Source organism: Haemorhous mexicanus, chromosome 6 (genome assembly GCF_027477595.1).
Source record: "Haemorhous mexicanus isolate bHaeMex1 chromosome 6, bHaeMex1.pri, whole genome shotgun sequence".
NCBI classification, from domain to species: domain Eukaryota; kingdom Metazoa; phylum Chordata; class Aves; order Passeriformes; family Fringillidae; genus Haemorhous; species Haemorhous mexicanus.
Window position 1 is genome coordinate 32,627,468 of NC_082346.1, and position 16,311 is coordinate 32,643,778.

General features: G+C 38.2%; 1 protein-coding gene across 21 annotated transcripts in view; it reads right to left on the reverse strand.

Moving 5' to 3' along the window:
• Positions 1-16,311, reverse strand: part of GPHN (gephyrin) — a 271,793-nt gene that overhangs the window by 26,321 nt on the left and 229,161 nt on the right. For all 21 annotated transcript variants that reach the window (XM_059849766.1, XM_059849764.1, XM_059849761.1 and 18 more), the window contains 6 exons: positions 14,870-14,962; positions 11,795-11,850; positions 6,776-6,895; positions 4,296-4,354; positions 3,933-4,086; positions 2,012-2,133 (listed from right to left, as the gene is read on the reverse strand). In XM_059849766.1, the coding sequence (XP_059705749.1) occupies positions 2,012-2,133; positions 3,933-4,086; positions 4,296-4,354; positions 6,776-6,895; positions 11,795-11,850; positions 14,870-14,962 (604 nt within the window). The remainder of the gene's footprint in view (positions 1-2,011; positions 2,134-3,932; positions 4,087-4,295; positions 4,355-6,775; positions 6,896-11,794; positions 11,851-14,869; positions 14,963-16,311) is intronic.

Consider the following 16,311-nt stretch of genomic DNA (forward strand, 5'->3'; position numbering starts at 1 on the left):
GATCTTTAAGTCTTTTCCAACCAAAATGATTCTGTGATTCTAAAGTTATTTGCCATTTATTAGTGAGAGCTTTCAAAATTATTTATCTTCACAGACTCTCCATGCCTAGGAGGTCACAGAAAGAATTCCTGAAGGCAATGGAGTATATAGCTACAGTTTTGCACAATGACCTTAAGTTAAACTCTCATTTTGATAGTGTTGGCTTTACAGCAAAGTTGAGACTGTACCTATTTGATTAGGACAAAGCCATAAGGAACAAACAAGCTTTACACCCTTATTTTTCCAATGGGGACTACCAGGGAAAGCATCTTTCCCACTGGAGGAAGCCATTGGTAACACAGGATGTAAGCTGTCATTGACAATAGTGTTGGTCACAGTAACTGCTACTTTTGCTCCTGCAGGTGGTAAAAAGTTCCACCTACAGTATTTTGCTGAAGAAAACCCCTGACAACCCCTCTACAGAGAGCTGACTCCCAGGAGGTAAGAGACTTTTTGTGTTTTGTGACTGTTTTCTTTTTTCTTAGCTACACAAATCTAGAACCTGATCTCTGGATATTATAGTTTCATTTGAAAACTTTTCTACTTATGCTTTAAAGTTTAAAAAGTTCCTTATAATACAGAAAGCTCTAACGACCCAGGACATTTAGATACCACTCCTGGGAAGAACAGCCTCATGAGTTTAGACTCTGTATGACATCACCACCTGAAACTGGAAGCATTCAAGGGCAGGAGGGCTGGATATTTCTTGCTGTTTGGAACTGCAGTGGTGTTTTGCTAGGCTAGAGAAGCAAAAAGGGATACCTGGATGCAGTGAGAGTATCCAGAAGGGTTGCCTTCCCTAAGATCACAACTGTGATGTCACATTCCCGGTATGAATACTTCAAATTCAACTGCATTTCCTGCAGCCACCATGCAGGTTGGTTTAATTATTGCAAAACCATGCAGTGGCTGACCCATTCATACGCTTCCTGTCAAGCTAGTCATGTTTTGTATTGAACACTGCTTTAGGGAAGACTGGGTTTGAAATGACCTGCTCTGTAACAGTAACCTGCTTGGATTCCCTTTTAGTCCCTGACTGGGACCTTGTCATCTGCTCATCTGATTTTCTTTTTTTTAAATTATTTTTACTTTTAATTACCCACTGGGATGAGCTGAACAACTCCCTGTCGAACCAAGTCTCTCAGTTGGTTTGATATCCCAACTGAAAAGCAAGAAAGACTATTCAAAGCCTCCAGGTCTCAATAAATACATTGAGGAAACACATTATGCTGAGAAACTCAAACCATGGATAGCAGTTGCTGCCCAGTCTTGGGAAGGACAGAAAGCTGAACACTTCAATCATTTATCCCAGAGCCCTCAAGAGATGTCACTTCACTACCACTGGGAAACAAGGAGCAATCACTGGCAGATGAACAGAAAGACTGATCAGTAGGGTGCTACTCTGTGGCAATCAAAGTAAAGACCACTAAAGTTTAAAAAAACCCCAATTCTTCCACATATTTCTGGAAATTATGACCAATATGCAGCAGCGAGGCCTTCCTCAACAGACAATTACTCAGAATATGACAAAATTTTATACTCTAAATCAATTTTGGCATGGAAAATAAACTCTGAGAGAAACTTTCCTTCTCCCTTTATTTGACCAGAAAAAAGTGTAGCTGCTGTAGAACTGTCTCCCCTTATGTGTTTTAAGTATAGTGCTTGGAAGGACACTGCAGCAATTAATTCAATTAGCAACAGGAAATAGATTATCTGTTTCAACAAACAGAATGCAAAACAAATTAAACACCATTAAATAATTTTTTTTCCAAAAGATTCGTTCTAATATTAGAATAGACTTATTTCTTGCTATAATGAAAAGGGTGAAATACTTTCTCCAAGATGTGCCTTGTCACAACACTGTGACATTTGTAATGAGTGACATTTTCTCTGGTATTTCTTTTTCCCATGGATGCCATGAAGTGCATCACATGAATATGAAGTGACATCTTTACTAACATGTGGTACTTACTTATCCCCCACAATTCCCAAGTTGATTGTTGGATAGCCATGCTCTTGGATTGTAGCTAGGAGAGTTGAACGGTTACTGTCCCGAATCTTGCCTGGCAAGAGGTCATCCTCAGGATTCAGCAGCTATAAAACCAGAAACACTCTCAGTCAGTCTCCTTGGAACACTGTGCTTTACACAAGGGAGAATTTTTTCTTCAGGTTGGACAGGGTATTTTTAGACACATATCATGAAACATATGTATAAAGTGATTTAGTGAATTTAAATTAGTAAGATATGTAATGTGCTTGTTTGGTCTAATCCTCCATGTTGTTTAGTTTGTTTCTACTGGTTCATGACTGCAAAACATTCTTACTCCTTATGAGTACACGGCTTCTAATCTCAGACATTAGCAATCAAACAAAAAACTTTAAAGTTTTCATGTTATTGTTCCTCTTTAAATGATTTTAAGGGAACCTCACTGATGTTGTTAACCAGATTTAAAGGCATTAATGAACATCTTGAATTTCATTGTCTGCTCATGGATTAATGGACAGAAGTCTTATGCTTAGATCTTATATATTGATATACTGTTTGGGATTAAAAACTTTCTCTTAAGATAGTCTATTGTGGCAATTACTTCACATGTGTTACGTATTTTGGAAGCTAAACTACAAAACATACACATGTAAATGTATGTTTTATATATATTAGAAATTCTAATGTAGGACACAAAAGGACAACACAATACTGACAGGATGTAAATAATACTGCTAATAAGAATGTATCTGTCAAAATTGCAGCATTAGGCAGTAAGGTAAGATTAATGAAAAGTGGAGCATGGGTAAATTTTATGCTTTGGCTTGCAGCTCTGTTTCTGTGAAGATTGTCATAGGATGTTAAAGAATGTTTTAGCATTTTACAAAAGAGAATGTCTACATCAGTAAAGGACCCATGCAAGAATCTTCAATCATATGGAAGTTACCAATCAGAAAATCACCACCTGTAATCCTTGTAGCTCTGTGGATTTTTCCTCAGTTAGTGGTTTGGTTTCTGCCTGCCATATCCTGTTTATGCTATGAAATCTGGCAATAATCTGTACCCCAGACGACAAAATTCAACCTATGAAAAGTTTTCAAAATCTTTCAAAATTGAACATATTCAAGCTGTATGAGAATACAGCTATTGAGTTAATATTTGTGGCTGCATTTCAAAAAGTTTGTCTTAAAGGACAGTCAAAACTTCATGCTCTCTTAACCCACATATCTCAACCCACACGTTCTTTAGGTTTTGCTCTTCCTATTCTTTCTCTGTCCTGCTGCTGGAAGAAGTGAGAGGGCACAGTTGCTGGCCTGGGTCAACACACAACATATGTAAAGTTAGTAAATTAAGTTAATCTTGAACCTGATTTTTCTGATGCAGTTAAAACAATTATAAAGCTGGTCTACTGTTCTACCAACAGGAGAGTGTCTGGATTTCAACATGTGCCACTATGAGAAAGAATATTGAGGCACAATACTGCAACAGGGCATTTGCTGGAAGTATTGAGTTTTCCAAGTCAGCTTGTCTGCCATTTGTGTTATAGACATAGAGGCTGTTGCTTAAAAGAAATTACTCTTCAGTCATGACTGGCAACATGAATTACAACCCCAACTACCCCACAGGTTCTCCCTTGCTGGCGGGAGGAAAACAGCTGGCACATGGTTGGATACATTACCAAAATTTTGGCAAAGAGAGTGTGAGACCTGTGAGAAAGTCCCTAAGGGAGAAAACACAAGCAGATTATTATGGTTTGATGCCTCACAAAAATAGCTCATGTCAGCATGAGTTGCTGTCAAAAGTGAGTCTGCTTGGGAGTAGGTGGAAGTCACTATCCAAAACACTGCCTCAAAAAAAAAAAAAAATACAGTATTTCAGACTATAATTCTAAAGAAACTTTTCTTACCTCATTCCCTGTTGACATTACTGCAACCACTGGAAACTTGTTAACTTCTACTTCAGTTACTCCAACAGTTGCTAAGAGACCAATCTCAGACGGACCCATGTGGGTTCCTTTAGCCAGCACACATTCACCTCTTTTAATGTCATGTCCTATGGGTCTGAAAATCAGGACAGAAAAACAACATGAAAAAAAACCAGGACTAGATTCAAAGTACCTTTCCTTCATTGGTCCTGCTCCAGCTCTGGAGTGTCCACGGACGCTCCTTAGTCTGACTGTCAAAATGTCAGTACCACTCATGATTACAAAACTACTTTGAAATTCATCAGCCCTTCAATTCCTAACAGAGATGTTTTAATAAATACTGACCTGATATCTTGGCCTGGTCGAGCTTGCACCAGGATTCGCACTTCTAGTTCTTCAGTGCCCTACAAACACAAGGACATCACATATGGTCACTGAACTATTCAAAGAAGATTAATGTTTAATTTCTCAGAAGCCTACACAGCACTCATTACACTGAGACATTATGGCTTAAGCATCATATGGTTCTCCTGATTTGTTTATCAAGGTTGTAACACAATGTGTGCTAAAACTGAACAGCATTTTAAGAAATGCTCTTTATGATGAGCTCACCAGGGGAGGACCAGCACTGAATATGCAGCTTCAGCTTCCCATTGTTTCTTTTTTTTTTAATGATACCTGTGTTTATATAGCTTTCCTGTTTACATCCTTGATCTGGCATACTGAGTGGATTCTTTCTACTCCTCTCAGGCAACTTGATCTGGTCAAACCATTTCAAAGATGGCACTTCAAACAGACCATTAGTCTGGCAGACAGTAGGCCATTACATTAGCAGAAAGGTGGAGAGAAGCTCTGTGCTGCAGCTGTTTCAGGATTCTCATGTAGACCCCTGTAGTGGATACACCTACTTGAGAACCTTGTATGAATCAGAAAGGGGCTCATTCATCTTGTTTATTTACTGTGAACAAGAGACAGTAGCCTGAAGAGTCTGATGCATTTCCTTGTTCAGAATGTCAATAGTTTGGTGATTCATACAATGCCAAAAAATGGCACATGACCTCTATCATTAGTATTTAATTTTAAGCCCTGCAAATGGGTTGATGATATATACACTCAGTTTTGAGATAGTGCCAGCCTGTAAGTAGCACTAAATCTAAACTTAGACTAGAAAAAATTCTGGTTTTACATTACGATGTAGTGCTTATATTTGCAATGTGATAGCCTTCTCAAGATGAGGGGGGCAATGGCCACAAAAAACTTGCTCAGTAAGGCTAATGGAGTGATTAAAAAGCAGTGAAGGCAATGGTGTATTTTGCAGGAAGATATAATCTATACATATACATCTGTAACCTCAAAGCAGGATTGATAATCTCAATAATTTCCCTGCAAGGAAGGACAGCCTAGACAGATGGCTGAGTTCATTAGATGTAAAACCTATATATTTAATAAGATTAATAAGGCATGAGAAAGGATCCTGAGAGTGAGTTTCAGTTTTTGTGGTCTTTATCAGTTTTGAACACTAAAATTCATCTGCTTACACCCCAGCTGCAATTACATTGCTGACACTGAGCTGTGGTGAAGTGGAACGGCTTGTCAGAACAGCAGCAGTAGAGCAAAGGCTGATCTGAGCACAGAACCATACAGAGAGTTCATTCCAAAGCTGAACTTGGAAGTTGTGTCAGTGAGAGACACATCTTCCCACCTTGAAGTCTCTCAGATGACAGCAGATAGTGAGAGTGCCTCAGATGATGATAGTGCCTTGAAATCACAGCTGGGATTCAGAAGCAAACACAGCAACACAAAGGAAGTCCAAGATGGACTCTTTGGCATAATGCTGTCTACAGAGAGCTCCTCTGCTTCATAAAAAGCACATTTCACTATGTTGAGACAACAGTGCATACAGAATTAGTACTACAGAATTCATTTTTTTTCTGTGTTTTCTTTCTGTGTTCTTATTTGCAGCATCTGTAAGGTAGTCCACTAGTGTGATTTAAAGGCGGGCTGGAAAATCTGTTCAAAAAGAGGTTTATGCCTACATTCTGGAAGAATATGCACCTTATCCATTTCTTGGTTTCCAGAGGTCTTAAACTTGGTAATGTTCTCATTTTAAAGGAGCACAAACGTCTTTTAAAAATCTTAGTTGTAATTTAAAAAAACATTTACTTCCATTGTTTCATAACAAAACGTCTTTTCCTAAACAGATTCATTGGAAGGTATTTGTCTAAGAAGTATTCTCCAAAATCCACCAAATTCTCCTTTGCTGCAACAAGACCAACTCTGATAATACAGAACTGTCCTCATAGCACAGTTTAAAGGAACCCAGGTCGCCCCATGGATTTTGTAGCACTTAAAGCAGTTCACTTTCCCAACAGAAAATCATATTCAGCTTTAATTATGTCAGCAGTAATTCACTGTATTATTCTGAGATCATCACGTAATTTAAAAAAAACATTTCCCCTTCTTACCTGGTGAGATTTCCACTAGCCTGTGTTTTAAAATGTGAATACAGTAGGCAATTGAATTGGACTGTAGGCGTGGATTTCCAAGAGGCATTTGCCTTTCACTCAAATCATGCTCCCAAGCATTTTAGAGTCAGCATTCAACATTTTTGATGAAAAATCAGTCAGAACAGGAAGGTCTGTGGTACTGTTATCACAGCCTAAAAAAGTGAGAATTGCCACTAGGAACTGATGCAAAAACCCTCAAACTTCTCAGATTACTGAAGAGCTTTTCTGCATGACTGTCTTTCATATTTACATGATTGTATCAGGCGCCATTTACTGCTGCACACAAAAGAAAAATAAGTTTTTTAACTTGTGACTCACATCATCTGATTCCCTGATGAGCTCTGTATCTTCCACCTGCACCACTGCATCAGCACCACATGGAATTGGAGCACCAGTTGTAACTCGCATTACCTGGCCAGGCATCACAGTCTGAGTTGGCTGAAAAATAAAAAAACAGAGATTAACCTCTTTTTGGAAAAAAAAAAAGAATTTCAAGCCACTGGAACTTTGTGGAAGAAATCCATCTGAAAGAAAAGAATTCTTATTTGCAGCATGACTCTTGATATACTTTGAGTGATATCAGTAGGTACAATACACTCCAATTCATACCTGGCTTTATTTATATGGCCACATATTAGGTGGCTTCAGTTTTTTCTCCTTATATTTCTATCATATGAACAACTTTCAGAAGAAGGAATATACTAATACTCAGAAAAATATTTGGCACAGAAAAATAACTGGCTTAAAAATTTAACTGTTAGATGGAAACTTCTATGAACAAAAATCTAGCAGTTCTCAGTACATAAATATTTTTTGCAGACCACTCTGGCTGCCAGGGCTGAAATTGCAATGGTTGGATTTTTGTTTTGTTTTACCAGTACATTAGTTATGAAAAACCAAGATATAATAGTAATGTAACCAACTTCTAAATTTTTAGGCAGATTTCCTAACACTGAGACAGCTCAAACTAGTTCACAGAGAATATCTATCGAGGGTCAATTTAGAATTGCCTAAAATTGATAATACTCTACAATTCTGTAAAGTCACAGGACATTAAAAAGTTTCAGCAGAAGCAGTACAAAGAACAGAAAAATATCAGAACAACATGATAAAACAAATTATATGGTTTAATAACACTTTTCACCAGGCAGACTATTTTAATAAACATTTATCAAAATCCAGGGTAAAACTGTATTTTGACCATAGCTATTTAAGAAATAAATAACAACAACAAAAATAATCCTAAAAAATTAAACTAAAAGAAGCTGATATAATGACAGAGATTTCATTGCTGGCTCCTCCCAGCACTGCAGTAAGCCTGGCTTATCTAGGTTTCACTGTTAGGAGTGAACATGTGCTACACAGAGATCTATGCAGCTGTGATCAGAGTGACACATTCTGTACGTGTCACACGTATAACTCATGTGCACATTGACTCTATACTCCATATGCAGTGCTGGAATACATCCAGGACTTCTCAAGCTGTAATTAGCACACATTTGGCAGCAACCCACAGGTGGCAGGCAGTTCCTTTCTGGACTGTTACTTGCTCCTGCCCAGCAGGAATTTACTCCATGGCTTTTGTCAGGGGCTGAGAGACACGACCAGACTCTACACCAGTGGTCAGCACTTCAGCTGCATAAAGCTGTTTGCCTTGCCCTTTCTTCTACTCCACTTCAGTGCTGTCATAACCCCAGAAAGGTGATTTTTACTTTAAAATGTGTGTATTTCACACATTTGGGACAGAAGCCATTGGAAAAAGTTGGGATGGTTTTTACCTGGCTTACCACAGCATCACAGCGACTTTTGTATTCCAAGAAACAACTGAGCCTAGAACTGACAATCTTAACCCTTTTCTACAGGTAATGGAAATCTAATATCCTTGGAGAAGAACATCAATAAACCCACTCTTGCCATATGTCACAGTTAGTGTATTTTTAGGGCAAGATTGATGCTATCATGAAGGTATCTAAACCAGACGAGATTTAAAAAAACACTTTTAAGAAAATGGCATTTATTCCTCATCTCAGACTATTCAAGGAGTTGTGGATGGATAGCTGAAACACTGCCATTTACACTAAAGCTGCTTAAAAGGGAAAATAATGCCATCCAGTGTGTAATTTTGATTTTGACAAAAAGAAATGTTACAAAAGGCAAAGCTTACACCTTGGTTATGTATTTTGCACACCACTGTAGATATAATCCAAAGATACATTACAAATAGGTAATATAGTTTTGAACTAAGTATTGCTGGCTTAAAAGGACAAATTTCAGAGGAATGTATTGCATAAAAATTTCTGCCTATTAAAATGCATCATAAAGAATACAAAATGTCTACTACTGCCACAAATCAGAGCCTATGGTGATAAAATGTGCTGTAACTAACCATGTTTTTGGAGTTTATTGTTAGATGAATTAATTTTTTGAGATGCAGTGATGTGATACATTTAAACAAATTCACGATACAATTGCTTTTAGAACTGGTCATGTTGCTCATATATTTAATTTCATTTTCGTCCGCTGAGAATTTGATCAGATTAACTTTATGAACAAAAGTCAATCATCAGATTTATTTGTGAATCTCCAGGGCTATGTTCCTCTATGATAGATTTTTTGGAGATAAAGAACTGATTGCTTCTCAGAAAGCATATTAATGTGCAAAAATGTCACAGAAGCTTCTCTAAAGGCCTTTGAGATCTCACTTTTACCTGCAATGGGGCAATACTGGTTTCTGTCCTTTGCCTTCATTACTGATAACCTACTCAATTTTAGTCACCGAATAAAACCCAGAAATAATTTACTAAGCACAACCACTACTTCAGGCATTTTCTCCTGCACATGATGACACCTTTCCTGTGTCATTTAGAATGATCCTTGCTCCTTTCTGTAGAAAGGCACAAGTTAATGGAATAGTGGAAAATGCCTGCTTTTCATTCTAACACTGTAGCTGGTTAGTTGCAGTGCCTCTTACAAACTCCTTTAGGAAGTCTTGCAGGAAATGCTATGGTCTCTGTAAGTCTACAGAAGAAAATCCATTTTTCCAATGGCTGAGTGTTCTACACAGAGGCCATTGTGGATGGCTCGTGACCAGTAATCTCAAGTGTGCCCTTACCTTCCCAAAGCAGGATAATGACTGAAAGCTTTCCCTGATATACAAAAAAAGGATTAACATAAACGTTACCATCTGGAGAAGGAAATCAGATTAAACCACACAAATTAAAAATGGATACAGAAATGTCCAACTTGGTTATATGGCCTCCCTGCAATTCTCAGTCCCATCTTCTTCCTTGCTACTAGCATTTATGTAACCTTTTTCCCTACAGTAGGAGCCAAATCTAAATCTATTTTGAACTCCCTGCTGTGAATCATTCTGTTAATTGGTCTGTAACATGAAAAGCAGAATGTTGCTGCTGAGAGTGACTGAAGGGTGAAATGAGACTGAGGAGCCTTCCAAGGCTATAAATAATTTCTTGGGAAGGAGATGAACCTGAAGATATGTTTGCCCCAGAAAAAAACTTTGACCAATTATTCTGAGGTCAACAGCCTTGTTTTTCTAACTTGCCACTGGTATTTTCAGAAATAGCCTCTCTCTGCATGCCTGCTTCCCACCCAATTTTTCCTCCTTGCCAGAGAGCCTTCCTATTCCCCGTAATCTGGGAGGACAGACAGTCCCTGTAGAGAGACATTTGTGAGCTCTTGAACTTTGTTGGAGGGAAGCAGCTTCCATTTGCCCTTTTATCTTTTGTACAAACCTGCTGAACTGATTAGGACACCGAAACACTTCAGACCTCTAATGCGAGGTAGTCCCCATTAGAGACAACTTCAGCAGTACTGCTTTTAAGCAACACTGTGCTGTGATACTTAACTAGCAAAATGATAATATTGATGACAGGGGAATAGTGACAGGAGTGAAAATTCAGCGGGTTGCTCTGCTGGTTCTTACTATTTTATAGTGATTGTAAAAAGGGTTGTAAAAATAGTTGTCTTTGAATCTTTTGGATTCTGGACCAATGCTTGAAAATGCAGTCAGGAGGGCTAAAAATATAGGGCAGGTTAAAAAAACTGCTGGATTAATTTGCCTTTGTTTTTTTAGAATTTAAAGTAATTTTACATATTTTGTGCAACTGATCCATTAATCTAAGTTCCCATGAATATCAGTACTTGAGAAGATGTCTATTATACCAAAGTATAATTCATGATGGTGGATAGGACCTAAAGCAAAAATAATTTTTACAGTTCTTCCTATCATGATTAGCCAAATTAAATGTCTATTACACATTTAGAGACAGTTCAAGTCCATTTAAAAAAATTAAATCATCCTGCAACTGGCAATACTTCTAAAACCTGACACAACTTTTAAAATACGTAGATTTTACCTGGACTTTTTTGTTTAGCAGTCAAAATGGACATACTATAAAATCTTCATTAAAATTGATCAATTCTTTGTTTTGCCTGTTCCATCCTTTTTTCCCATCATTTCACATACAATACACAGAACTACAAATCAGGACTTGAAACAGCTGGAGAAACATTTTGGACTAACTCACGTTTTCCTGAACACAGCTGCCAGGTATGAGTAAATGGACAGACTAACAGTAGTTGAACATAACTGGTTTTTCTTCCCCATTACCCCAGTATGAGTACAGAAATTTAACGAAATATGCTCTTGAATTTGAGAACAAAGCACGAAATGAGTCTATTAATGAATATTTATAGAGCACAGCAGGTCACAAACAGGTCATGGCTCAACTTGCTTTTAAAACCAATCCATGTTTCAGCTAAGGTGCACTAACACTCTTTTTACGAACCAGCCTCAAACCAGGCTGCTGCCAGGCTTCCTCAAGGTTGTTCTGCTCGTTACCTATCTGTAAAAGCTTAATAAAAAATTCATACACTTCATTTTGCAGCTATCAGTGTGAAAAATGGAAGCATCTTATGACAACAGTTATTGGGCTGACATCCTTATAAAAATCTGTCAGCAAGAGGGGGCTAAATCCCTCTTTTCTCTGCCTCTGAATTGTTGCGCCACTAGAAATCTCATGTCCTCAAACACTGGACCAGGGCAGAACGTTACTGTATGCACTCCTAGCAGACATGTCAGCACAATGCTCTGAAGTATTTTGGGATATCCTTGTTAGCTCCTTATGTAACTGTACTACCTCACTTTCTGAAATCGTGTCCCAAGGCACATAGCAGGAGGGTCAGTACAGCTGTGTCCTACTTCACACCACATCCAAGACTACTGAATTTTGGAGCACTAGCAAGGCTTGTAAAAATACAAAGCAAAATCTTACAGAAGAAAAATACATTAAAAAAAGGAAAAGAAACTGTACTCACCTGCTCACCAGCCTGGGATTCCCCTATGATGAATCGATCTCCTGGGCCATCAGCAGCTGTTAAGAGGGACAACATAAATCATAAACACTGAACCAAAACAAATGATGGCATTATAAATAAAGAACAGGAGAAGAGCAAAGATGATATAATGTTCAGTTCTTCAGTGACTTCAGTTATTCATGACTAAGGTTATAGAAGTTCTGTAAACATTTTACCTTTTATGTCCATTTGAGGTGTGTTTATTATTTTGAAAAACACAAGTTGTAGAAAACAGAGTATTTTTAACTGAAAATTTCTGGGCAGTATGAGGTCATGTAAATGAAGACTAGGAGGAATTACATTAATAACAAAGATTTAAGGGTGTTCATGACAGTATTGCAATACTGAAAACTAGGAGTGCGAGATCACTGATTTAACAAGTCTTCAGGACTTCCAGTTTAGGAAATCTGCATTTCTACAGGGACAATGAAGACACAATTACTAATGACATTTAAACTCCTGCCTGCCTCAAAGGTCTTTCAGCAAGTTGCATTAATGGTATTATAGGCTTTACCATGGTGTTAAGCATGTGTGAAGCACAAGCAGCTCTGCCTTTCCAAGCACAGCAGTCGTGTTGCCAAGAGTGCTCAAACGAGCTAGGCTCGAAAGATCACATTTAAACCTGCATTATTATTAACTTTAAATCTGTAGCTGTCAAAAGTTGATTTTCTAGAGATGAAGTCTAAGCAGTGACAACCTTTATCTTAATAACTTGGGTTTTACTTCAGGAGTCCTGAATATACACCCAGGTAACCTTGTATGGAGAACTACTTTCAGGAAGGACGTCCATTCAGTCTGTGATTTATCACATTTGTACTCATGCACTGGCTGCAGCTTTGCAGATCATTATCTCTGGTACTTAGCCATGTTTGAAGACTAATAATTAACTCAGCTTTAAAAGCCTATCAAACAGACTAATCTATGAGCTTTAGAGTGAACTCAAAAAAAGTAGAAAAGGACTCTTCAACTAGATATCCTTGAATAATGCAAGTAACACTACTGAAAACAGTTGTTAGGCCTGCACTGAAAGAAAATTGCACTTGTATGATCCAGCAAAAGAAGAGAAAGAAATCCCTAATAACTAAATTATTTTAAACCTGATAAAATGCTACTGAATTAGATTTTATTCCCCCACTAATAATAATATGGAGACAAAGTTTATAGATGATACACAACTGATATAAAACGAGAAAAGGACAGGGGTTTGGGCAGACATGTTATGCCACTAAAAGCTAATCCTTATTTTTGTAAGAAGTATCCATTAATGTAGTCAATATTATCTCTGCCTAAAAACATTCCCCCCTCCCCCCCCCCCCCCCCCCCATATCCTAAGATAACAGGTTCACAAGAATAATAAGAATAGAACAAAACAGTATAGAATAGAATAGAACTGCCTGATCAATTCAGGGCTAACCAACATGTAAAGCAAATTATCAAAGGTACTGTCTAAATGCCTTTGACACAGAGACAGGCTTGGGGCATCAAGCCACTCTCTAGGAAGTCTGTTCCAGTGTCTGCCCACTCCCTTGGTAAAGCAGTACTTCCTGATGTCAAAGCTAAACCTTCCCTGGCACAGCTTTCAACCATTCCCACACGCAATGACACTGGACACCCCGTGCCCTTCCCCTCTCCAGGGAGCCATGAGGTAGGGAGTCATGAGGTCATCTCTCAACATTTCCTCAAACAAGACAAACCCAAAGTCCTCAGCTGCTCCTCACAGGACACTCCTTTCAGCCCTTTCACCAGCTTTAGTGTCGTGCTCTGGTCACATTCAAATATCTCAGTATTACTCTGCTTGAATTCACCACCAAAATTAGGTTTTGTGTGTTGGTTCTGTCAGAAGTTGCTGAAAATGACATTCATGATCACTCTGCTCATTCTGCATGTTTACTGAGATTGCACTCGTGCTTTGACTTACCCTGCAGCAATCGGGTTGCAAGACAGCATTGCCTTGACCCCAAGGCCCTTGTCACTCAGCATTCTACTCAGACCTCATTCTCTTACCTTTTCTCAGTGTTACATTACCTGTATTTCTCTGGCTACATATGTACTCCCTAGACCCCATTACTAGTAATTTTGGTCTGCCTGTCTCTCACACACACTCATCTTGTGGACCTGAAATTTTATTTTTATATCGAATGTATGGGGAAGCTACTGGATAACATCTGTTGCCTGGGTCTGCAGGCAGTCCCTTTCATGGGCAATTGCTTTCCATGGTTTCAACTGCCAGTAACAAAAAAGATATTTTAATGTCCCTAGAAGAAAGCTGGCTACTGTGTACAAATTTCAACATGGTGTTATGATGATTCAACCGCTAACACAATTAAATCACTACTAGTATAATGTTTGATTCTGTACATTTTAAATTTCTTTCATAGACACATGAGGTGAGCATCATTATTCTTGCTTTACGAAGGGAAAAACTGATGCACAGAGAAGCAACTGACTCAAAGTGATGTGGCACCTAGTGGCAAAGCAGAGTGTGAATTCAGGTCTCTTGGGAAATCATATTTGCTGGTTGAAATGAATACAGTCATAAAACTAATTTTATTTATATAAGGCAGCTGCATTTTTTTTAAAGTAAGGACCTCTCCTTTTGAGGTGTTTCCATAAGAGAACATTATGGTAAGTTCTTTGAAAATTCTCTGATGTAATCAGTATCTGTAACATTTCAGAAAAGTAAAATATATATAAAATATCCTCAGAGGAATAGAAGATGAATCCGTAATTCAGAGGCAGATGTTCTGCTATTGTCCTGAATTTTAAATGTTTCCAAGAAAAGCACGAGCAACAGAGGTGCACATCTAGGAGCACACGTGGGTGTACACTTGCTCTTGTACACCTGTATGCACTTAAAAGATCTGAGCTCAGCTTTGTGGCCTTCCTTCGAGGCAGTGCGTTTTATATAACCGTGACCCCAGCAATGATCTGTATCAAATCTAAACCAAAATAACCCCTGCTGGATCCAAAGCAGGTGAATTAACATGTTATAAAGCAGCAGCTACTATGCTACACGTCCACAAAGCCAGCGTTTACCTCTGACAGCGTAACCGTCTTTTACTGATGCTGGAAATGGTGGCAGATTATCTTTTGCATATACATCTTGAGCAAGGACTCGCCCCATTCCATCTGGAAAAAAAGAGAAAAGACCATGCTCTGTGTCATTACAGTGAGTGAAAGGGGGAAATGAAGTTAACAGCCGTGCCCTCCGATAGGTGAAATGTATGTGTATGGGACAGATAGATCTCTCAGGCTTTAGATTTTTGACCCTACATACAGGAAAAAAGGCTGGAGTCTGAAAGTAATGATAAAGGATTTGTTTAAGTCTGTGCTCCTGGTTATGGTGAAATTGTTGACAGTAGATTTGAAGGCCGAGTATCCAAACCGAAAGGTGATAGCTCCTATTAAGGATCAGACAGAAAAACAAGTATTTGTTTCTTCAGGACAAGTTTTTTCCCCAAAGATCTCTTGAATATATGCATTTTCTTTATTTTCCTTTATTTGAATTTAAATTAAATTTCTTTTTTAAAAACTGGTAAAATGACATTTCAAAAGTGAATCCTGTGCACAGGTGAGAGGTGATGAATTGAGAACATTAACAATGGACCAGTTTTCATAAATTGACAAAGAAGTTTGGCAACAGATTAGCTTCACCTAATTGCTGAGAGCATTTCTGCCTAATGAAGGGTGAGTGCACATAAGTGTCAGAATTATTTATAGAAATTTACAGTCTTATAATTCTAAATATTTTAATAGCTGTTTCAAACATACTCTTTCTCTTCACTTAGCAACTATGGCTGATGAGCAGTAATTTGGCTCAGCCTCCCTGTAGAGACTGATATGAATTATTTCACCCTCAGTCAAGTGGCTGGTACTTTCATGGCATCAGCAAGAGCTTTATTTTTTAGTATGACATGGAACAGAGTGGAAAATATGTAACTTGGCCTTTGATATAGTGTGAGAGAGAAAGCAGATTTATTACATGTGTGATTAGATGTACTGGGAAGGGACACCTGGGTCAGAACTAATGAGACTGGCTTGATTCCAGTATGCCTAAGTAGAAGAAGGGAAGCTCTGCTCATAATAGAGGCCTGCTCCTAGGGTGCATTGTGGCACTGGAAGGCAATATCCAGCTGAAAGTATGCAGAGTGAGAGGATGCATGATGATTTCTACCAGGAGAATTTGCATGGATATGTGCTTTAGAGATTATGGTCTTTGAGACATGCCAAAAAAGAGAAGTGCATCAAGTGTGATTCTCATTTTATGGAAAAGCTAGTGCTGCACACAAAATGGGCAGATTTTGTTAAAAAAGTTCACCAACTCAATTTGAAAACGTTCAGCTCCAGTGAAGTGGTATCATAATGAAGATTGTATTTTACTTATTAACACAAAGTGATTTAGTTAGCAATTAATTATTGTAACAATAACAACATCGTGCTCACATCCCTACGTATCAACTTTGAGCCTGAAGTTACTC